The 21,914-nt window shown below is 46.5% G+C and overlaps 6 protein-coding genes across 10 annotated transcripts; 2 read left to right on the forward strand and 4 right to left on the reverse strand.

Moving 5' to 3' along the window:
* The first annotated feature begins 45 nt into the window (after positions 1-45).
* On the forward strand, positions 46-704 carry LOC113565052 (peptidoglycan-recognition protein SC2). Its single transcript, XM_026985212.1, has one exon. The coding sequence runs from the start codon at positions 46-48 to the stop codon at positions 598-600; it is 555 nt and encodes a 184-aa protein (XP_026841013.1). The 3' UTR covers positions 601-704.
* Positions 705-1,615: 911 nt separating this feature from the next.
* Positions 1,616-6,769, reverse strand: LOC6592442 (tetraspanning orphan receptor). Of its 3 annotated transcripts, XM_002017751.2 has the most exons (5): positions 6,713-6,769; positions 6,235-6,442; positions 2,951-3,140; positions 2,739-2,877; positions 1,616-2,678 (listed from the first exon to the last, which is right to left on the reverse strand). In XM_002017751.2, the coding sequence occupies exons 2-5, from the start codon at positions 6,406-6,408 to the stop codon at positions 1,892-1,894; spliced, it is 1,290 nt and encodes a 429-aa protein (XP_002017787.2). In that variant the 5' UTR covers positions 6,409-6,442; positions 6,713-6,769; the 3' UTR covers positions 1,616-1,891. The 3 variants fall into 3 exon arrangements, with proteins under 3 accessions (XP_002017787.2, XP_026841015.1, XP_026841014.1); XM_026985214.1 differs by lacking the exon at positions 6,713-6,769 and having other exon boundaries at positions 2,963-3,140; XM_026985213.1 differs by lacking the exon at positions 6,713-6,769 and having other exon boundaries at positions 2,957-3,140.
* Positions 6,770-8,258: 1,489 nt separating this feature from the next.
* Positions 8,259-10,477, reverse strand: LOC6592441 (kinesin-like protein subito). The gene is made up of 4 exons (XM_002017750.2): positions 9,865-10,477; positions 8,789-9,800; positions 8,541-8,721; positions 8,259-8,474 (listed from the first exon to the last, which is right to left on the reverse strand). The coding sequence occupies exons 1-4, from the start codon at positions 10,382-10,384 to the stop codon at positions 8,325-8,327; spliced, it is 1,863 nt and encodes a 620-aa protein (XP_002017786.1). The 5' UTR covers positions 10,385-10,477; the 3' UTR covers positions 8,259-8,324.
* A 777-nt stretch (positions 10,478-11,254) lies between these two features.
* On the forward strand, positions 11,255-16,210 carry LOC6592440 (protein germ cell-less). The gene is made up of 4 exons (XM_026985396.1): positions 11,255-11,579; positions 13,730-13,894; positions 13,969-14,916; positions 14,977-16,210. The coding sequence occupies exons 2-4, from the start codon at positions 13,761-13,763 to the stop codon at positions 15,623-15,625; spliced, it is 1,731 nt and encodes a 576-aa protein (XP_026841197.1). The 5' UTR covers positions 11,255-11,579; positions 13,730-13,760; the 3' UTR covers positions 15,626-16,210.
* A 16-nt stretch (positions 16,211-16,226) lies between these two features.
* On the reverse strand, positions 16,227-16,577 carry LOC6592439. The gene has a single exon (XM_002017748.1). The coding sequence runs from the start codon at positions 16,575-16,577 to the stop codon at positions 16,227-16,229; it is 351 nt and encodes a 116-aa protein (XP_002017784.1).
* A 179-nt stretch (positions 16,578-16,756) lies between these two features.
* Positions 16,757-21,858, reverse strand: LOC6592477 (protein EFR3 homolog cmp44E). Of its 3 annotated transcripts, none has more exons than XM_002017747.2 (9): positions 21,413-21,858; positions 19,833-20,037; positions 19,606-19,759; positions 19,296-19,541; positions 19,034-19,075; positions 18,752-18,882; positions 17,814-18,677; positions 17,121-17,745; positions 16,757-17,047 (listed from the first exon to the last, which is right to left on the reverse strand). In XM_002017747.2, exons 1-9 carry the CDS (start codon positions 21,495-21,497, stop codon positions 16,895-16,897), a joined length of 2,505 nt encoding a protein of 834 aa, XP_002017783.1. In that variant the 5' UTR covers positions 21,498-21,858; the 3' UTR covers positions 16,757-16,894. The 3 variants fall into 3 exon arrangements, with proteins under 3 accessions (XP_002017783.1, XP_026841196.1, XP_026841195.1); XM_026985395.1 differs by lacking the exon at positions 21,413-21,858 and adding an exon at positions 20,613-20,683; XM_026985394.1 differs by lacking the exon at positions 19,034-19,075.
* Between the last annotated feature and the right edge of the window lie 56 nt (positions 21,859-21,914).

A 21,914-nucleotide genomic window follows, 5' to 3' on the forward strand; every position in this document is an offset into this window, starting at 1 on the left:
TATAAGGCGGCATTGAGTGGAACAATGCACAATCGATCTTCAACAATGGCAAATAAAGCTCTCGTCCTTTTGGCTGTGTTCTTCTGCGCCCAGGCCGCTCTGGGTGTGACCATCATCAGCAAGTCGCAGTGGGGAGGCCGTTCGGCCACCAGCAAGACTACCCTGGCGTCGTCCCTGAGCTACGCTGTGATCCACCACACCGCCGGCAACTACTGCACAACCCAAGCCGCTTGCCAGACCCAGCTGAAGAACATCCAGGCATACCACATGGACTCCCTCGGCTGGGCTGATATTGGCTACAACTTCCTGATCGGCGGCGATGGCAACGTGTACGAGGGTCGCGGCTGGAACGTGGTGGGTGCCCATGCCACCAACTGGAACTCCAAGTCCATTGGCATCTCCTTCCTGGGTAACTACAACACCGACAAGATCACCTCCGCCCAGATCACCGCCGCCAAGGGTCTCCTCGCCGACGCCGTCTCTCGCGGCCAGATCATCTCCGGCTACACTCTGTACGGCCACCGTCAGGTCAGCGCTACCGAGTGCCCCGGCACCAACATCTGGAACGAGATCCGCACCTGGGCCAACTGGAAGGCTTAGGCGATCAAGGTCGATGAAAAGCAAAAAAAAAAAAAAAACACAAAAAAAAACTTGAATGCAAATAAAATCTTAAAAATACAATATACACACATGAAAAACAACATCGGGTATTTTTAGCTGCGGGACTTCCCTCGAATTCTACGATCGCTTGGTGTGGGCCAGGAGAAGAGCTCAGAATCGTTATCAAGTCATGGAAAGTCTGATTGACTCACCGTAGAACTCCGTCACCTACACGACCACGGCCTCAGACGAGCTGGAAGCGTCCGATTGCCGTGATCGATCGGACTGGGCACCCACGAGAGGGATGTGATTCATTTAATGATTCCTTTCATATTTCCTAGAAGTCTCACAATTTCTCGCATGTGAAATCGTTTCCACGATCCGCAATTGATAATGCAAGGAATTACATTTTGAATTAAATACAAACTAATATTTATTCGAATATCTTTGCATATTTAGTATACAGTATACATAGACAGATATCGTACACACATAAAACGATTCGTTTGCTGTTAATTGATACACAATAGTAAAATCCGCGTGATATATAGCATCGTAAGTGATGGGATTATGTACGCCATGTGTTCCGTATCAAGTATCGAGTATATAATATGCATAAGAGTCTTATGAGATAGCTTAACACAAAGAACATCCATATTAATATCCAGAGACAGGGCTTTCGGGCTGTGGGCTGCGGGCGCCAATTGAATTTATCTGGTAACGAACTACTTGGGCTTAATCTAATTGAAATTCTCATGGTTAAACGAATGAAAACGTTTATAACAGGTTGTTGTTGCATCTACTTTCGAATATCGGACGTGGCCGAAAAGGAATTGAAGCTTTTCTGGGCCACACCAAAATCCTTGTTACGGTCCTTTTTTTGGTTTTGGAAATTTAAAGAGAAGCAACCATATATATATATATATATATATATATATAGCATATATGCATTCATAAAGACAATCTGCTTGCGTTTTCATTTTACCTTAAACAACAATATAATGAGCGGCGGCTATAAATGGGAATTACTTCAAATTTTTCATTTGCTAAAACACTTTTCAACACATTTATGCATAAATACATACTATATATGTATAGATAGAGGTATATAGAGCATATATGTATAAACGCAAGAGTGCACCTGATTGATGGAGGAAACGGAATGAGCCAAGTAATGATAACCAAAAAAACGTTGTGCGGCTGGGCAAGACGAGGATGTGGATGCTAGTAATGCGAGCACGCGCTCACATCACGGTTACATAGTGAGAAACAAACTTAAAGAAATCACAACTTAGGCCTGGCTTTCATTGCGCCCAGGTGTTATGTTGACCTGACGATCTACCGCGGACGGGGATGGCACCTGCACTTCGGCATCGGCCACATCGTTGTACGGCGGCGGCGGTGGAATGCTCTCCATCGTATCTAGGCCTGCGTCGATCACCTCCAGATCATCATCGTCATCGGAAATGGGGCCAAGGGCAACATCACTGCGTCGCATTGGAGGCGTGTTGGCATTCACGTGCATCGTGTTGTTGTTGTTCGGCATTTCGTTGTTGTTATCCATGTTATCATTATCATCCATAATAGAGGCGGCGTTTGCAGTGGCCACTGCATCCAGAGCCACGAACAGGGGGGGCACACCAGGATTTGCTTCAGCACCGCCAGCTTCTCCGGCCTGATCCTCTTGGTAGTTGGACATGGCCACCTGATAGGATGGCGGCGGTGCCTGCTTCAAGTACTGAGCAATGGCCTCATCATAGTTGGGCAACAGAGTGGAGTAGGCACGCTCCTCAGCCCCAAAGGTGCCGCCCACACCATTGATCCCGGATCCCGTCTCGAGGAAGGGGAACAAAGTGCGGATATGTTGCTGACGCAGAGTCAGGTACTTGTAACAGCGCCAGACAATGCCAATGCAGTAGGCCTTCAGGAATACAATGCACACGAAAACGACGAGAACCACCACGACAAGCTCCTCAGGCGGCAGCTCCAGCAGCTTCTCGCGCCAGGGCAAGCGGTGAGACTCGGCAATGATGCGATGGATCGCCTGTAGGTAGCACAGATAGCCAGCGGCGGTGAGGCTGCAACGGGAAAGAAAGAGCTGGGGAGGTTGCCCACAAAGCGATTTAAAATGATCTTACGTCGTTATGGCGAAGTCAAACAGCTGCAGACAGAAGAAGGGCAACAGATGCGACGGTTTCCCCTTGATGGTTCCATAGATCATCATCAGTGTGATGGCTATCATGCAGGTGCACACCAGTCCGCCCATGTCAAAGTTCTCTACAAGCATAGAATGAAACCGAAAACGATAATTAGTAATTCATCCACGGATCCACTCAGTGTCACTGCTTACGCTCACGCTTACGATAGTTGAGGGAATGGTCGCGGTAGGCGTAGGGCGGATCCACTTTGCTCAGGGGCGTCGGCAAGGCCGGTGCATTGAGATCCACAGTGTAGTCATGGCTGCCGCTTTCCAACTCGTCCATCATCTCGGGGTTGCGCCAGATGACCGCAAGAACGCTCAGGGCCAAAATGTTGAGGAACTGCAAGTGAGGCGGAGACGGATACATGAATACTACGCTGTATTATACCATCGTATAAGCTTATGTGGGAACAATGAGCTAAGACAGGATCAATTCAATGGAATGGGTATCAAGATATATATTAAAAATTTTCGCAACAAATGAATACAACGGAAACGGGTTTAGCGATGGTCAGCTGGGGCCAAGGGCTGCAACCTTTGGGTTAAGTGGTGGCAGCTAAGGCACTCGACGCCGTTTGGAGCCACTGCCGACTCCAGCGATTTCCAGTAGTGCTTGGGCTGGACCTGCAGGCGGTTGAGGTATCCAATGAACGCTTGGTAGGAAAAGTCCAGTGCCAACTTGCAGTTAATGCGATGGTGATGGCTGCAGGCGGGGTCGAAGATCCAAGTCCTTGGCTCTGGTATGCTCATGGCAGATTTGAGGAGATGATTTTTGAACCCCTCTTGGTCGGCGCCGTAGTAGATTCGCGTGGTTGTGTAGGCAATGCCATCGTGGATCAGCTGACGCACAGTCGGGTCAGTGACAACCCTCAGCACTTCCAAGGTAGATAATTCCGGATTTTGGAGTCGTACCAAATGCCAGGGCGCGATCAAAGCAAAACGTACACAAGATGCGACCTCTTTTACCTTGTCCTGGCGCTGAGGCCACCGGCAATTCAACCAGCGCACTGCAGACATTAGGACCTCCAGCTCCGAGTTGACACCGAGCATACTCGAATTAAGCAGAAGAAGGAGCGGCTTCAGCGGCAGAAGGAGAAACTCCTCAGAGGCCACGAGTGTCAGAAAGAACTTTGAAATTCGCAGAAGGAAACGTCGCTGAGATCGCTCCATGTTCAGGCGCCTCGCCTCCACGTACAGCAAAGCGGCTGCGTTCTCTTTGCAGCCATCTATCAGACAATGCTCGCACTGGCGGACCAGCTGTGTGATCTTCAAGAACTTTGCCGCTCGAAGGACCTCCAGCAGGCCCAATCGAGGCAGGAGCGGCTTGTCCGTAAGCATCCATTCGTAGATAAGACCAAAACTCCTTGCGGTCACGTACTCCTCTGGAAGCTCCAATTCAATATCGTGGGCGGTATCGCGAAACGACTGTGAGTAGCTCTGCAGAACCATGAGATGCACTGGGAACTGACATTCGCCGATTCTGACAACCGAATCGGTCCTCAAACGATTTTTGGCCAGCTTCAGCAGCAGTGTATACAGATTGGGCTTGTTCTTCATTTGGCAAGGATTAGCTTCCAGTGTCGACCACTTGTCGGATGCGGCATAGCCCAAGGAGAACAGGGTGCGCTCGTTAGGCTCGCCAGCGTTCGTGCGCCAGGACGGGGACGAATGACAATTAAAAGCTGGGCTCTTGTACAGCAGGACTAGGCCATTCTCCTCGCTCTCCACGTCCCCAGAGCTGCTACTCTCCTCCGTCTGCTCCTGCTCTTCTTCCACCAGGCTCTCTTCTTCGTCATAGCTCAAAGGGGTGCTCGCTGAATAGGAATCAGATTCTTCGTAATCGCTCTCTGCTCCGTGGTACATTGCACTCGAATCTTGCACAAGCTCTGTCGAATGCTTCTTCTGGAAGCGATCTCATTGGAAAGGAGCAATCATTTCAAATTGCTCTTGTGCGAAAAATGTAGTTTTAATATTATTTCAAAATGACTGGAAAGGCAAATGCCAGCTCATATCGTAGGAGATAGATACAGATTCATTAAACACATTTTTTGAACATCTCGCAGGTGTTTGGGTATTCTATGGCTTATCATGACGATGAGCTGGCAGGCGAGCTGGCAAGAAAAAAAAACCACAACAGATAAGGAAACTTCAGTAGATTTGATTTGCGATTTGTGTGCTGATAAGTGACAGTTGAATTAACAATTCTCCAATTTATGGCGGCCTTCTGTCTCGCTGTTGAAACTGTTGACCGAACAGAAAGATGTGGTACATACTCGCCTGTATGCATATCTGAGGGGAAATGTTTGCATATCATCTGGCGAGTACGTGGATTTTTAAAAATAAATGGAACAGCTCATGGATTCGGATATCTGGTATCTGGTATCTGGCGGTGACTGTTTGCACATATGGCCCGTGCTTAGACATCACATCAGGTTCAAGGCTCTGTTTTGACTGCAAATTGACCTTTAATGCGACACTTAAATGGAGGCGCATGGTTTGTTTGTTATAATTCTAATTTGGATACCTTAACCAAGTTGGATCAGTCAGATGGTCACAAGATGACTGCATCACTATATGATGATCCAATCGGAATATTAAATTCGCGGCTATACGCTACACAAATAAATAAATAAATAAGAGCGTTTGAACAGCCGATACTCGACTCGAATTGGAGGGGCAAACAAAGAAAAGGGGAAACTGGGACCCGAAGTGGTATTAAATTGCACTTGAAGTTGATAAGAAGTGAAACGGAACACCATCGACAAGGTTTCAGAGCCCCACAGTCGCTGCTGCTGCTCAAACTGTAATCATTTTCGCGACGCATGTAACGATTTGTTACTGCAAAACGTGAGGCGGTGTGGTGCGGTGCGGCGAGCTGCTATGAAAGCGTGTCGCAGGGGACCCCAATCATAAGAGGCGGAACGAGCACTGAAATACACAAATTATGCCAATTGCTTATGCCAAGTCATGTGTAGGCGACACCGCTCCACAATGGGCTGTAGTAGGGGCTACTTTCAGCCGGGGGCTGCACAAAAGGCCCACCTTAGGGCTTGTGTAATCGCACTATACCGTTTGCCAGGCACGGATCCGGACCGACACTTCCATAGTGGGATGCTAAGTCCCATCTTCGCTGGCACTGTTGCCGATCAGATGACGCACGGATTGACGTCACAGGGGGAGGAAAACCCACGCAGGGAAAGTTGGACGTGTGCAGTGCGAAAGTTTTAGAGCTGCTGGATGCGTGCAGTTTTGGAGGAACTGCGCAGGCATGGTCGATTGATTTTTCCCTTCCTTGACACTGAAAAGGGTCAAAAATGAAGCGGCAACAACTTGCATGCGTGGGAATGTAGCTGTGTATACACATTTTGAGGAGCCTGCTGCAGCTGTGTGTGTGGGTGGGGTAAAGGTCAGAGGGTGGTAATTGAGTTTCTTACCAAATGCCACAATCCAATCATCAGGGTGGCCGTATGGACATGCAGACCAAAACAGCACGTAAACTCCTTGTGCTGGCGATTGCCATTGCTGCTGGTGGCGGTGCCATTGCTGTTGTTGTTGTTGCTGGGATGATGACTACGTTGCGGACCCATTTTGACGTGAATCCTTAACATTTCACGCCCCGCAGACAGAGGTGGGTGCCACAAGCTGCAACAAAAACAAATCACCAGGCATTAATTATGTTTATAATTTCACAATCTACTCGTTTAAGTGTATACATAAGTACACATATGCATATATAGTACATATGGCTGCGGTTACAGTCAATGTCAATGTGTGTGTGTGTGTGTGTGTATATGCCTTGGTTTATGTGGTGTGCCACTTTATTTGATGTCTGCTTGGAAATATGCACAATTGTTTCTCATGGTTTTCTGCTTTCACTATCATTTTCGTTTGAGCACTTATTATTAGATGTACCTTTGGAGTGTTGTATAAAACTAATCTAGTTGTTAATGCAACTTGCACAGAATTCGAAATCTATTTTTTTAATGAACTGCGCAGCAGCAGTGTTGCCAGATTTTGAGCGTCAAAACAAGCTAGATTTCACACAAACACAAGCTAAAACAAGCTAAAAATTTTAAAAAACAGGCAAAAAAATAGGCTAAAAATAAAAAAACACATTTCTAATTGTGTTATAATTTTATCCAACTCGCTAGATTTCACACAAACACAAGCTAAAACAAGCTAAAAATTTTAAAAAACAGGCAAAAAAATAGGCTAAAAATAAAAAAACACATTTCTAATTGTGTTATAATTTTATCCAACTCGCTATTACTGGAACGTATTAAATTTAAATATTTCTCCGGTAATTGGTAGTTGGGGCAACATTTGCCATGACGGCGCAATCCACATCTGTAAAATTCAAAAGAATTATAGTCGTATTCATCAGACAATTAAATATTACTAAAACAAACCTTATATTTAATATTGAGTTTAAGGATTTAACAGTCATTTTGTTCCTAAGCTTGGTCTTAACGATATTTATTTGACTGATTACACGTTCAATGGCAGCATTTGACCACGGTAGACTTAAAATTTCAATGGCAAATAAAGCGATTTCTTCAAGAGGTTTGTTCAAGAGGTTCGATTTGCCTAAAAATATATGTAGGATATAAAAAGGCAAACATAAACAGAGTGAAATTAAAAAAGGCTAGATTTAAGGCTATAAGTATTTTCATAATTTTTCAAGCCTTTCCGTTTTCAAATAAGCTAGATCTAGCCTTAAATAGGCTAAAATGGCAACACTGCGCAGCAGTGTGATAAAAACATACCGTGCGACCCTCAGAAATATACCAAAATATACCGTCTCATTTTAAAAATATACCGAAAATATACTGACGAATTCAAGTTCTATTATACATATTACTCGTTTCTGATGTTCCGTATAATATTTCTAGCTAGATAGATCCTTTAGCCCTGCCCACATAATTTTATATGGTTACTGATTCAACTTTCTACTTGACTGGCTTATTTTAAATACTTGCTTTTATGAGATTTTGCCTAAAAAAAAGGTTTTAGCGAAAAAGGTCAAACAAAAAAAGTTAGAGCGTAATTGTTCCTATTGCTCATAGTTTTATCCCATTGATATATACATTTTCTACAAGATTAACTACTTTTAAGTACTCCCATTTATTGTATTTTGACTAAAACAAAGTTTTAACAAACAAAAAACAGTCACAATGTTGTAACGTCAATGTTGCGGGTATTTAAAGTCTTGTTGCTTGTCAGCCTTTGGCTATGTGTATACCCTACTATATAAAGATACTGTTTCCAAGCTGCTTTAAAACGTAATTTAGAAAGACCATTTCTGAAAATTATATATGTATATGTCTTAGTGGTTACTCATTCCTGGTCTTTGTAAGGAGACCACTACCTGCAAAATATCGTTGAAATACCTTTTAAACAGAGATTGACCCAAGCCCGAGGATGATTAGGATAGAAAAGTTCTCAGAATACACACTACTAGATTTCATAAAAGTGATTTTATTTAGACTATAACAAAAATACAACATGGCAAATATTAAATGTATTATTCATCATCGAGTATTTCTATGGACGGATTGGGCTCATCCTCCTTTTCGTCCATACTGTCGATTTCGCTTGAGGGAGATTTGAGTTCCTCGATTTCATCCTTGAGATCCTCGATTTGCTCTTCGTACCGCCGCTTTTGTGATCCCAGCTGCAATGATACGCGATTGTTTAGTGGCAATGAAAAGGCAAACCATCTTATGTAAGGCGTACAAACCTTAAACTCGAACTCCCGCTCTGCCATCAGACGTTTCTTCGCGGTCTCCTCCTCCCACAGCTTTTTGTTTGCCCGCATCAATTCTTGGTAGGTCTCCGAAAGTTCTTTTCGAAGCTTCTCCTCCAGCAGCTGCATCTTCAGTACATGGTCGAACTTCAATCGATCGATCTCTTCCCGCAGGCTTTACGGTAAAAAGTGTATTATACAATGTGTTATTATGCCGAAATGAGCTCATTAGATTTCTATACCTGATATTATCCTCCTCAATCTCTTTGATGTATTCGTACTGGGTATTCCTTTTAGAGTTGTCAAAGAAACCAGAATATCGTGTACTATGCTGCTTTATCAAAGGCTCTTTAAAAATGATATTCTTCGCTATGGAGGCGAAGTTGAGCACGTTCAGGTTTTCCTCATAGAACTTCTCCAGCGGTGTGACAGTCACTATCATGGCCAAGCGTTCCTTTCCGAGCAGGGCTGCTTGCAACAGCATGGTAAGCTTTGAATCGCGAAATGGTATGACCTCAGTGTTTGGCTTCTTCCGTGAAGTACTGGCCGCGTCCAGACACCGCCCCAGAGTCATTAGGGAGGTGTTGATGTTTTTCGCCTCCTTGAGGCGTAACCCGATGGTGCCCGTGTTGTTTACACGCTCCGAGCCCGCGAGGTCGCAGAACTTGTACGAACATTGAGTGGTCATTCCCGAGCTGTTGTACTTCAACACATCCACGATGAAGACACAGTGGGATCTGCTAGAGTTCGCGTTCACCGAGGTCGAAGCGTAAGTGGAACGCTGCTGTCCCAGCCGCAGCAGCCGCAAGGCTTCCTCGCTGCTTCTTACGAACACAGTCGTCAGGCCCTTGATATATACCTGACCTTTATTGCAGGAGATCTTCATGGATTTTCGCGGAACAGCACCAAGATTTTCTTGACGCGGCGGTATGCTCAATAGGTCATATACCAGTTCATTGTAGATCTCCACAAATGATACCCAAATCATTACCGAGACGTTCGGGTCGGCCTTTGTCTCGAAGGTGTGATCCCCCTGAATCGCCTCCTTCAGTCGCTCGTGATGCCCGCCAATATCCGGGCACAAGTTAAGCAGTTTCTTGCTTATTTGCATTTCCCGCAGCGTGGTCTCGTCCTGAAGGAACTCAATGCAGCCGTTGACCAGTTTTAGTTTGGGTGAGTGGTACAAGTTTTCCAGGTAGATGGTGAATATGTGCTCTAGGCCGCGGGGTATAACACCAGCAAGCACATCATCGCCTTTGTGGGAAAAAACATTATGACCAGTTGCCGTTTGGTGCAGACAGTAAAATATCGAACATACCAAGCAATGTGTACGTTTTTCCCGAGCCTGAAGTGCCATACGTCATTATGGTAACGCATTCTTCTTCCACAATCCTGGGACCAACACAAATGTCGTAGACATCCCGCTGCCCAACGGACCCATCGAATATAGATGTGAATCCAAAGTGCTTTTCCATTCTGTTGACATTGTTGCTGGTGTTTTCACTCTTTGCGCTGGTAACCAGCACTTTTCCATCCTCTGATACCGAGTATGCTTTGGAGGCGGCACCCACGGGACGCAGACGCAAAAAGACCTGTGGCCCAGTATCCGCGACACTGCTATCTTCTGCAATCGGAACACTGGTTGCATAGTCTCCACAACTGGATGCGCACTCTGACTCAGAGTCTGAGCCGTCTGTGCTCTCCGTGGCTTCATGTATATCATCGAACAGACGCAACTTTTTCTCCGGTCTTGGTCGACAGCGCCGGTCAACGCTGGGATCTCGAGCCATGAGAAATGAGCGCTTTTCGCGCACGGGTGCTTCATACGAATCGCTCATGTTAAGGTGTGACGGTCGCCGAATATTCCAAGTTTATTGCTGATTTGCAGATTTTATTTTTTTCAATTGTAGATTCGCGCTTTTTTCAGACGCCTCTGGTAGCGTTGCCGCTCTTTTCAAATTTTTGTAGATGACAGCTACGACAAGGTATCGAAGGTATATCGAAGGTATATCGTGATAGTTTTCGTCAAAATTTATTGATATTTTCTATCAAATATAATTCCATAAAGACTGCAAGTTCAAGGCACACAGGACTAGAAGCATTTCCCATACAAAATATAGATGTGTCAGCTCATACAAACGAATTTATAGCGTACGCTCCCAAACGAGAATATTATAGAATTGTGAATACGTTTGTCTTCCAAGGCTCAGGATCGAGATAAATATATACAAGATACTAATAATACACATGAATTAGTCAAAAACATATAAATTTGAGAAAAGGTCTTAATAAATTGCGTTTGATCTACATATAAAATTAACGAAATAGGGTACAAAAAGGCCTATACACGCATCATGTCTTTAAATACCAGCAACATTGCGACTGATTTTTTGTTGAACTATTTTGTTTAAACCTTGTTTTAGTCAAAATACAATAAAAGCAAGGACTAAAAACTAACCAATTGTATAGAAAATTAATGCATTAGTTGGATAAAATTATGTGGGCAGGGCTAAAAGATCTATCTAGCTAGTAATATTAGACGGAAGAAAGAAAACGAGGAATATGTAAAATAGAACTTGAATTCGTCAGTATATTTATGGTATATTTTGAAAATAAGGCGGTATATTTTGGTATATTTCGGAGAGTCGGACCGTATATTTTAACGATACTGTGGGGCTCGAATTATCAACGTTGGGGCCCAGCTGGTCTACACAAAAAATTCAATCGTGAGAAATCTTCAATACGCGCCCCGCACAATAAACATTGCAAATACCGTACAAAACATCTCTCCGCATCCCGCGCTTATAATTACTTTTTACTACCCTTGTTACTGTTTTTTTTTGGGGTTGGTGCATGAACTTGCGTACAAAATACAAATATAAACATTTGCTTTTAAATATGAACTGATATAGGTCCTACTAAAAGACACAGAGAAACCTGTTTTTAATTGGTGTTTTTAGCAAATAAGCAAAAGTGAACGTGGAGTGCAACTGCAGTTATATAAAATCGCGTTACTGTAACTGCACTTTTACAGTAAGTTTCCTTTTATCTCAGTGCCCACCACCGCCATTGCCTATGCCTTCCCTCGCCCCGCGAACCCTAGTGCCCATCATTTTGCGTCGTTCGATTGTTGTTTCTCCTCGTTCCTGCGCGTTGGCTGGCTGCGCGCTGTTGCTGTTTCTCAGCAAACGCACTAGTTGCCTTTCCTCCCCTGTCCCACACTTCTGCACTACGTCATACTCCGAATTCACTTTTGTCTCCTATTTATAGAGGCAGAGATTAACTGCACTCTACGAAACGCCATGGAATCAGAGAGAAAGAGAGAACAAAAGCGTCCACGCGGGTGGCTGATCAGATAGATGGTGTGTGTGCTCGCCATATCAAAGTGGGGCCTATGGCGTTATCAGTGCCAAACAACAGCCCGTGGTAAATAAGTGCGAATTTGGAGAGTGCCAATCAGGTTGGGATCAACCGCAACAACAGCTGTTCTTCGGTGTAATATCTATTCGACACATACATATGTATACATGAGCATGTATGTTTGCTCTGGGAAGCGATCAAACTTCTAGCTGGCGTGGCTATGCGGTCTAGACGTTTGGAAATTTCTCATGCGGTTTTAGGTAGGGGCGATCGCGCTCGTTCTCACTCGTTCGTGTGTTCGAATCCCGCCCGAGCTTGTTGGCTTCTTCGACGAAAACTCACGTTAATTAGCCGTTACTCCTTGGGCTACATTAACTTTTTTCTTCTTTTTTTTCTCCCATTTAGTTGGTTTTTCTAGTTAGGGTTTTCCCATATCATATTTGCAGTGTGATATCATCGTCATTCAAATATAACGACAATTGTTTGGAGTCTCTCTATCTCTCCGTTTCCCTCGCTCTCTCTCTCTCTCTCTCTCAGTGTGTGTGTGTATCTGTGCCTCTAACTGGTGACGTAATTTGAATCTGCTGCAATCGCCTTTCTTGTTTTGGTCTTATAAGAAATGTGTATGGCTGCGCAAACCGGTTCCCAATAGTTTACTTTTGTTTTCGGAACTGCGCCGCACCAAAACAAACCTCCATCTGCTGCTGCTCCCACCCTAACACCATTCCATATCACATACATAATTGAAATGTGAGTTCAAGATGGGACTGGCTGGCTGGATAAGTCGGTTGGTTGAAGGCGACCATCGACCGTGTCTGGCCATCCATATCAATGCGAATCGCGGTGTTAACACAATATAGGTGTTGAAAGCCGCCGAGTCAGATCCGATTAATGATTAGGAAACTGAATAAACTGACTGGATTAAACTCTGTATTCTTCTGTTGATTGTGCAGAAGATTAATTCCATTTAGGGGTCAACAAAGCACACTTCGAACCGTATTTTCAACATTCCTCTGATAGAGACAATCAGCATTGCCCAAATATGAGAGTGTGTTTCTTTATAGGCAGTGTAACCACTGGAATCAACGGCCTTGACATGGTTACAACATTCATCCAGCTCCAGCTGAACGCGAAAACATAAACAACAACGCCACGAAAACGAGTTCGTTTGATCTCGTTCTAATTATATATCCAACATCCCCCCAAAATTACATGAAAATGTTCACAGATACAGTGGGGTGGTGCTTCATAGATATATTGCAGCTATTTATAGTTTTATGGAGCCTGATTGAATAGGGACAGCAAGAGACGTGCTTCAGATATGAAATAGGCTCGTTTATGGGACTGAACTGCTTTTAGAACTACGCAAAAATGATCCCAATCGTATAGATTTGTGCAACTTGTCCCTTTTGTCATGTGCGCTTTGACTGCAACTGTCGGAACAGTTCGAAGCGCACTGCATATGACGGTGTTGGTGATGGTGATGATGATGATGACATCACCATCTGTTGAGCTGAGTTATTGATGAACAGACTTTCTAGTGGACCTAGGGCTTATGCTGGGCACCCACTCGACGCCCACGAGGAAAAGGTTTTCGCTTAAGCAGCTGCGGGGGCGCCCTGCTGCAGCGAAACTGGGTCAAGTGGTTCCATTTCCATTCAGGTAGGCAGGCCTGGGGAGGCACTATCCACACGCAACCTGTCAAATCGATAAACTCGACCCAAATCTTCCCCCCTCGAATATTTGTAAACAAACACAACACACACACAACACACACGCAACATACGCACACATGTATTGATAGGTTGAACGAATACTTTCAGACAATCGAGCGCCAGGAAGCGGACTCCAGCCATGGGTCAGATCATGGGATCCATGCAGAGCAATGTGGCCGAGGTGTTTGGCAACCGCCGGAAGCGGAAGCGCAGCACGGACTCCGCCCTGGGCCAGGATGAGCAGACGCAGTTGGGTACCACTCTGCCCAAGAAGTAAGCATGGGAGCTGCCCGAGCCCAACTGTTTGTGGTTCCATTTGCTAATTTATTGATTGCCTCCACCGCCAGGAAGAAACTGCTGACGACCACGCAATACATTTACAAGGCACTGTTCAAGGAGGAAAAGAACTCGGATGTGGCCGTGATGGTGCTGGACAAGGTGTGGCACCTGCACAAGGTGTACTTGAGTCAGAGCCCCTACTTCTACACGATGTTCAATGGCACGTGGAAGGAGGCGCAACAGAACTTTGTGCAGATCACCATTCCCGACGACCGCATCAACGTGGAGAGCCTGGATGCGGTTTTCGGCTCCATGTACTCGGACGAGATCGAGATAGATCCAAAGGATGTGATACCAGTGCTGGCCACGGCCACGCTATTCCACCTGGACGGCATCATCGACAAGTGCGCCGAGGTGATGGTGGACACCATCAATGCGGAGACGGCCATCCACTACTACGAGGCGGCCTGCCAGTACGGAGTGGTGGGGGTGAAGAAGTCCACCTTCCAGTGGTTCCAGATCAACCTACTTAGCATTTACAGCAAGCAACCCAACCTGTTGCGGCACATCTCCATTGATCTGATGACCGCCCTGACTGCCAGCCAAGACCTGTACGTGATGCAAACAGAGTTTTCCCTGTATACGCTGCTGCGCACGTGGATGTTCCTGCGACTGCACCCCGACCACGATCCCGAAGACCCGGTGCAGCGGGCTGAGGCGCAGAAGACGCAGGATCGACTGGTCAACGCTGGCGTAGATACGCACACACCCAGCGTAGATGTTGCCCAGTGGACGTACTTCACCAGCCGGATGGAGGAACGCTCCTTTCTGGCCACGCCCGAGGGTCAGCCCTTTGTTCCAGTCTTCCAGAAGCTCCGCACCCAGTACCTCACAAACCACTACATGGACTTGAAGATCATCTATAACGACAACATAATACCCAAGGAGTGGCTTTACAGCCACATCCACAGTCACTGGGACGCCCTGCTAAGGATCGATCACGGCCAAGAGGACACGTAAGTCTATCCCATCGCCCAGTCTCAAGAGATGATTGTAAATTTTTGTTGCTCCCACAGTAGTCCACAGCAGTTGGACGACGAACAGTTCTTCGAGAACTGTATGCGATGTGGCCGCCTCCTGACCGAGCCGGGGTACCAGAAGTGGCGCTGGACGGGCTTCAATTTCGGCATGGATCTCATACTCATCATGGACTCGCGCAGACTGAACATTAGGCGCCACCACCGGCACGAGCACGAGCGAGTCCTCAGCCTGCAGACCAAGCGCAAGTTCATGATCCGCACCACTGTCACGTCGATCAATGCTCAACGCCAGCCAGTTTTCACACAAACCTCTGAGATCTGCTCGCTGAGTCTTGAGAAGAACGAGGAGGTGCCGCTGATGGTTCTCGACCCGAAACTAGTCCATCCGCTGCTTATATCTATTAACATGCTCGTCGTCATGCCCCCCAATCAGAGCTTCAAGGAGGTTGTGCCGCACAGCGAGGAGGCAACGACAACAACTTCGCTTTCCATACCCATTTCGGAGATCGGAGCCACTTGCGAGAGGCCGCTAACTCCGGCCAGTGCTGATGACTCGGCGGTCTACATTGGCGACTCGGAGGGGTCAACGCCCACGTCCCCGTCACCGCGACGAAGAATAAGTTGGCACCGAGAGATCGGTGTGTCCACCGACGCTGATGCACTGTTCGGCGACATAGCGTGCTGAGCGCGCACATCCACCAAATAGCAAGATCACCTCCATAAGCACTACTACCACCATTTCCTGTTCATGGGCTCGCACTGGTCGAGTCTCGTTTTAGATGTAATTGTAAATTCGTTATCTGCTAGTTTCTCTTACGATTACGATAATCGTGTGACGTGATCCACACGTTTGTAAATTAAGTTCGGGCACTCCGAAGATCGTTCTGGTACGCCCAGATCTATATTTTTGTATATCGTTTACTTCATTAGAACCTACATGTACATGTAATGTAATAATTAACTATTGAACTCTACTCTTTGGAGTAGTCTCGAGAATCGCTCGTGCGGTCGCACATCGATGTTGCATATTGTAATTGATGCAGATATAAGCCAACTCACTCAAAGATGATCTACTTGTTAAGCCTACGAGTAAGTAGGCAGCAACGCGGCAATGTAACTAAGATTGAGGCGTATTCGGATTATATAGTCATGTAGTATGTTTGCGCATCTAACTGTCCTAACACATTTTGTATTCGCTTTGTACGCTATGTACGCACAGTAACAATTATCTCGATTTCGTTTATTAAAGTCTTCGATTAATTGCAAAATAGTTCCAGATTCGTATGCTACTCATCATCCCCAAGCAGGTCATCCAGGACGTTTTGCCGCCAGGAGTCGAGATCAACCATCACCTTGAAGACGTTTTTTGTCCGAGGGTTTGCACAGCCCACAGTTTGGCGAAACTTCTCCATAATCCTATTGGCCTCCTTGTTCCGCGACCAAAACCTGTACTTGGATTTATGGGCCGCCTGTACGTAGGGCGACTTCTCCTCACAGCTCATTTGCTTCCATTTCTTGCTGGCGAACCGCAATACCTGAGTCGGCCGCATGTTGCAGAGTTTTTCCTTGTTGTTCCTCTTGAAGTGCAGCAGGAACCTGACGAAAGGATTGCGTCCGGCCCCTTCCACAGCAGGCATTTGTTTGCAGCATGTATTTTTCGGTTTACTTGATGATGAGGACAAGCCACAACAATTTTTTGTACAACTTCCCATTTTTTAAACAGACAATTTGTATCGACATACAATAGGTATATATTGTATTTGTATAACAACTAATGCATAGGACATACTACATACATATTTCGGGGACAATTGAATTGTTTGCATTTAACAACGGGAAATTTAATTAAATTTATCTACTGACACCAAACCAATTCGCTTTCATAGCTACCATCATATGCATAAATTGAGTACAGAACATTCGCTTCGCCGGAGGCGGTTCACAGTAATACAGATTAGTAATAGAATAATTCTGGAAAGTTTGTCTCGTAGATGGGCTTCTCGTTGCTGCCCTGCAGCTGGGCCACCTTGCTGTCGCTTTGCGTTATCTGTCGCTCCACAGCCAGCGAGTTGAACAGCTCGTTGAGGCGGTTTTGGATGAGATCGTGCTGAAAAGGGAAAAGAAACCGAAGAGTCAGCATGCTTTCTTTCTTCATTTACATGAATACGGATGGGAATTACCTTCGGTTCTGTGCGTCTCACAAGATCATCGAACTCGCCCTCGCGGAAGGTGCGTACGATCTGCATTTGCCGCTCGCGCTGCTCCCGCTTGGCGGCCTCCGTGGGCTCGGCCAGGGCCCGCTTCATCGCGTCGAAATTGAACTCGGGCGCCAGTATCTTCTTGCACACGCCTGGCGAGCTGTTCACACTGTCCACATCCCCATTGTAGACCGTCAGATCCGCCGAGCTGTTGCGCTGCGTCAAATGGGAGCTCACCGACTCCACCCAGGAATGGCGATGGCCGGGATTGTCCGTCTGGTTGAGCGTATAGGGAGCCCCTGTATTGAGACGTTGGGCATCCATGCCAGCATTTTGCAGACACTCGCCCAGCGCCAACTTGTCGATTGCCAGGTGTGGAAGCGACAGATTCAGGCTCTTCGTTGCGACCTTCTTGGACTCCAGCAGCGGCGGAAGAAAGTAGGTGGCCTCCTCGCGTCGCGCATCGACAATCTTCTGGGCATACTCCAGCAGATTGTTGATGCCACTAACTCGCGAGATCAGCACCAGCAATGCAATGGATATGGCGTGCAAATTGCACTTGTGCACGGCTCCCAAGGTCTCCACTGTGTTGGCCACCTCCTGAATGCTAAATATGGTAGAGCGATAGTTTTATTAAGAATATTAATGGCTCCTGATGAGACGCCGATGCCTCACCCCAGGATGAACAACAGGAACTCCTGCACTGTCTCGCTGCTGGACATCTCCACGATGAGCAGGGCGGCGGTGTTGTAGCTCGCGGACAGGGCGTCGACGCGGTCCGAGAGCGCCATGCTATCGATGAGCGCCTGCATTATGTGTGATCCATGCTTGTGCGTGAAAATGATGTCAGAGCGCGAGGGCGGTTCCTGGGAAAGGGCCGGATATTGCTTGACACTGACACTACTGAGCACCTGATCGTTCTGGTGGCGATCCAAGAGGGCCTGGAAGATCTGCATGACAATCAGCCGTGTAGGATCGTGGGGGGCGCGGGCCATCTTCAGAAGCGGCTGCAGGAACGAAGCGGGGAAGGCCTTCTCGAAGGACACCGTGCTGTACTGGGTGCCGACCTTGAGCAGCGACTTGAGCAGAATGTTCTGTAGCATCTGGTCGCCCTTGCTCTTCTTGGAGGGGTCCGGCACCGTGTTCATGATGAACAGCATTATCTCGATCTTCTGGTAGTCGGGATGATGGTTGGCAAACTCGCCCAATGCATTTATAAGCGCCTCCTGGTACTGCGACTCCTCAGCGGTGATCTCGCTGGTGGTGCTCACGCTGGTGCGCAAGTGGGTCAGCAGATTGTTGATGATGTCCAGGGCCGAGGGTCCCACACTCTCGCCAGCCGCAATGGCAATGATCTTCGACAGCACCACCGCCAGGGAAGTGCGCGTCTTAGGCGAGGACTTGAAATTGCTGTCCAGGTGCTGCATCAGAGTCTCCACCACAGTGTACGAGTACTGCGGCTGGATCGATATCATCACAATGCGGAACGTGTGAATGGCAAAGGTGTTGGGCACCCACAGTTCATGACGATCGAGGTGTCTGTGCGATTGCGGGGGTAAACATTGATTAAGCACATTGACTGACAGTTCGATGCTTCGAGGGCTACTACTTACGTCAACAGCGGCTTGAGCACGCTCCGAATGTGTCCGAACGAGGCTCGTCCGACCAGCTCCCGCAGCACTTCCTCGGCCAGTGCTGGTGGCGTCACATTGGTGGCATCTTCGACGGGCGTGAGGTCGCCAGACTGCGGCGGGCGATAGAGAAATATGTTAGAGTCAGGGTACCATATAGAATTTTTTATCTTATCATCTACTAAACTACTCGCACAGATGCTGGTCTACAGCTCAAGGTGCGCATTTAATGCTAGAATTCGATTCGATTATAGTAATTATTACCGCCAGTAAATTTTTCTTCACGAACATAACGTTTACACAAAACTGTTTCATGTTGTTGTGTGTTGGTTGTGTTGTGGATTGGTTGGTTGGTTAGGGTTTGGTTTGCATTAACAGAATATACGAAAACGAAATGCAGAATATATCGAAATTAGTTCAAGTCGCAGCAAATTTTGATTCGTTATCCAATCATTGAAATGTCAGGGACCCGATCCAAGCACCTCTGGATCGGGAGTTACATGGCGGGAGGGATCATTCTTCTCACCTGCATATTGAACAGTAGAGAGGGCACAATCTTCTCCATGTGCTGTGCCGCCCAGATGTTCTCGACCAGATCATCGGACACTGTCTTCCGTATGACGCCCTGCAGTCCCTTGATGCCGGCCAGCCGCAGGCTATCCCGCAGATCGCTGCCCTCGCTGTGGCACATCGACGAGAACTTCGAGATGAAGAAATCGTAGCGTCGGTGGTAGGAGGGCGTGTCCTCGTTTATATTGGCGAACTTGACAAACTGCAAGGAAGGGCACGCTAAGCACAGGACTGAACTGGGCAGACGCCTGCTCGTATTTACTAACCGAGTTGGTGGCCATGATTTTTAAATTCGGATTCGAGTCCTCCAGCAGCTTCTGCACCATGCGCAGGAACGACTCCACGAACAGGTTGAGTGTGGTCTGGGCGTGACAGGCCTGCAGCAGCAAGTCCATGGCCTCCATGGCGATCTCTGCCAGCCTTTAGGGGCAAGAAGAGGGAAGCAGCACAAATTTAATGACATTCAAACAGCAGATCTGGTAGGTTTACTCACTTATAGCGCTTGCGGTTGATGTCCTTGGTGGCCTTCTGGTACAGATATTCGCCAATGCGGTCGAGCTTGTCGGGTGAGCTGAGCGAGTAGAAGGTCAGCTTCTCCATGTTCGACTTGACCAGGCCATCCTCCGGGTTCACCGGGAAGATGTTGTCCACCAGTCGCTTGTAGCGCGGCCGCAGCGCCGAGCAGCACCCGCAGCAACCTAGAATAGCGCACGGAAAGGCACAGCTATTAGACGGATTTGGTAGACAGATGCGTATGCAGCGGTATGTAAACATCGCAACGACGACGAAGCGACGTCATCGGAGTGGTCCGAGTTTAGCGGTTGGCGAAAATCGACTACGGGGAGCGACCCGGGAGCTGGCGATTCGCCTGCCCGGCAGCAGTCAGCGGGTGGCGCTCGGTAAGGTCGGGTCGAATGGGTGCGACCACCATTTTCCGTTGTAATCTTATCGCGATAATGGTTATAGCGGACTGTAGTTTTGCTGTTCGGATTTCCAGCTGTCGCGTGCCCCTGTGTATGTTTGTGTGTCTGTGCCTGAGTCTGTGCCACGATGAGTGATTGTGCTTTTCATCGCTCTTCGGCGATATTTGCCTGTTCCATCATCATATAACCCTTCCGGTCTACTCCCACTCCCCCTGACTTTTCCATCGATTAGGATTTTCCCACCTGGTGGCGTCATTTTCTTCACTTTGGTGTCGAGGTCATATCGTTCTCAATGGCCTTTATCACGCCAAGCTCTTTTCACCTGGCTCTCTTCTCTCCCGATTGCTTACCAGGCATGTCAGCGTTAGCTCCAAAGGCGTAATTTGCTTTGTTGGTCTTTATCGCTGCATAAGATTATTATTTTTTATCTAATAATCTGTTATTATTATTATTATTTTATGAAAGTGCGATAAAAGCTATGCTCTGCAGGGTCGATAAATATACGGCTGACCCTCAGAAATATACCGCCTCATTCTGAAAATATACCGCAAATATACCGATTAAAAAACTAGCTTAGCCCACTTAAGACCCCTGCATTTAAACATGATAACAACTTGATTTTTATTATTACTACTTATTACTATTACTAATAGTAATTATTATTGTTGTATATCCAGCCTATCCTTCCTCTTTACTTAAAAAACCACACGGTGATCTTTTACCTAAACTGCGCTAAAATTCTTCAAGGTTCAATGGGCGCATCGTTCTCTGCCCATGATCGGCTTAGGATTACTAGCTAGCTAAAACCCTCAGAGCTGAACACACAATTTTATTTTCTTAAACCAATATACCCTATTTTTCTTTGAGTGCCTTCCAACCACAAACAACCAATAAAAACACAACAGTGATGCGCGCCAAGGATACTAAATCGGGAGCACTAAATCGTTAATTTTTTGTTAAAATTAAAATCGGAGCCTGCCTGTATGTTAGTATTCAACCAAACATCAAGTTCAATCTGGAGTTTAAAACCGGTTTTAACATTTCCCGCATTCAATTTATTTTTGTAGCACTAGCAGCAATTCCTTTTAACCGTTGCTTTTTTAAACTAGTTTTCTCATTAGTCTTATGTTTGATCATATTTTATACTTACAACTTGGATCAGTGCATTTCTGCACGAAACTGTCGAAGAACTCCGGCAATTCCGGCGGCTCAAAGCAGCAGCGTAACAAAGCCATTGTTAAATATCGCTAAAAACGAAGGTCCCACTCCCCCCTGCAGGATGTTGACCATGAACTTTGAGTATTTTTAGCGCGAGCGTCTATCTCCGTTTGTTGTTGCTTGAAGTCAGCTGACGGCCGACCTAGTGGGGGTAAAGCTACTCTCGCCTTGTCTCCAAGCTTTTTATTGCCATTGTCGCCACTTATATCACAGGGGACCCCACTTTCGGGGTTTGGGCTAATGATGCCATTCCCCTTTATTTGTTTTGACACACATTTCTGAATACTAATCAACAAAAAGTAATTGTCCTACGCCCGCAACACGTTAAATTAAAACGCTACTGCTTTTGAAAAACAATATTTAATGCAATTAATAAAATCTAAAAACGGTTGCTAACGGCAGCTGGGGCCTGAAACTCAAACCGCACACGGCAG

This window comes from Drosophila persimilis, unplaced genomic scaffold (assembly GCF_003286085.1).
Source record: "Drosophila persimilis strain 14011-0111.01,24,50 unplaced genomic scaffold, DperRS2 tig00000002-arrow-pilon, whole genome shotgun sequence".
NCBI lineage: Eukaryota > Metazoa > Arthropoda > Insecta > Diptera > Drosophilidae > Drosophila > Drosophila persimilis.

What these genes read in the sequence shown, in the direction of transcription:
- LOC6592439 (XM_002017748.1), bottom strand. Translation starts at nt 16,577, where the DNA reads ATGCCTGCTGTGGAAGGGGCCGGACGCAATCCTTTCGTCAGGTTCCTG.
- LOC6592441 (XM_002017750.2), bottom strand. Translation starts at nt 10,384, where the DNA reads ATGAGCGATTCGTATGAAGCACCCGTGCGCGAAAAGCGCTCATTTCTC. An exon ending in AAAAACGTACACATTGCTTG is followed by an intron (nt 9,801 to 9,864) that starts GTATGTTCGATA and finishes TTTCCCACAAAG; the next exon opens with GCGATGATGTGCTTGCTGGT. An exon ending in AGCGGGAGTTCGAGTTTAAG is followed by an intron (nt 8,475 to 8,540) that starts GTTTGTACGCCT and finishes GTATCATTGCAG; the next exon opens with CTGGGATCACAAAAGCGGCG.
- LOC6592442 (XM_002017751.2), bottom strand. Translation starts at nt 6,408, where the DNA reads ATGTTAAGGATTCACGTCAAAATGGGTCCGCAACGTAGTCATCATCCC. An exon ending in TGATTGGATTGTGGCATTTG is followed by an intron (nt 3,141 to 6,234) that starts GTAAGAAACTCA and finishes CCTCACTTGCAG; the next exon opens with TTCCTCAACATTTTGGCCCT. An exon ending in CAACTATCGTAAGCGTGAGC is followed by an intron (nt 2,878 to 2,950) that starts GTAAGCAGTGAC and finishes CTATGCTTGTAG; the next exon opens with AGAACTTTGACATGGGCGGA.
- LOC6592477 (XM_002017747.2), bottom strand. Translation starts at nt 21,497, where the DNA reads ATGGCTTTGTTACGCTGCTGCTTTGAGCCGCCGGAATTGCCGGAGTTC. An exon ending in CTCTACTGTTCAATATGCAG is followed by an intron (nt 19,076 to 19,295) that starts GTGAGAAGAATG and finishes AACATGAAACAG; the next exon opens with TTTTGTGTAAACGTTATGTT. An exon ending in TGAGACGCACAGAACCGAAG is followed by an intron (nt 17,048 to 17,120) that starts GTAATTCCCATC and finishes TTCCCTTTTCAG; the next exon opens with CACGATCTCATCCAAAACCG.
- LOC6592440 (XM_026985396.1), top strand. Translation starts at nt 13,761, where the DNA reads ATGGGTCAGATCATGGGATCCATGCAGAGCAATGTGGCCGAGGTGTTT. An exon ending in GGTACCACTCTGCCCAAGAA is followed by an intron (nt 13,895 to 13,968) that starts GTAAGCATGGGA and finishes CTCCACCGCCAG; the next exon opens with GAAGAAACTGCTGACGACCA. An exon ending in GATCACGGCCAAGAGGACAC is followed by an intron (nt 14,917 to 14,976) that starts GTAAGTCTATCC and finishes TTGCTCCCACAG; the next exon opens with TAGTCCACAGCAGTTGGACG.
- LOC113565052 (XM_026985212.1), top strand. Translation starts at nt 46, where the DNA reads ATGGCAAATAAAGCTCTCGTCCTTTTGGCTGTGTTCTTCTGCGCCCAG.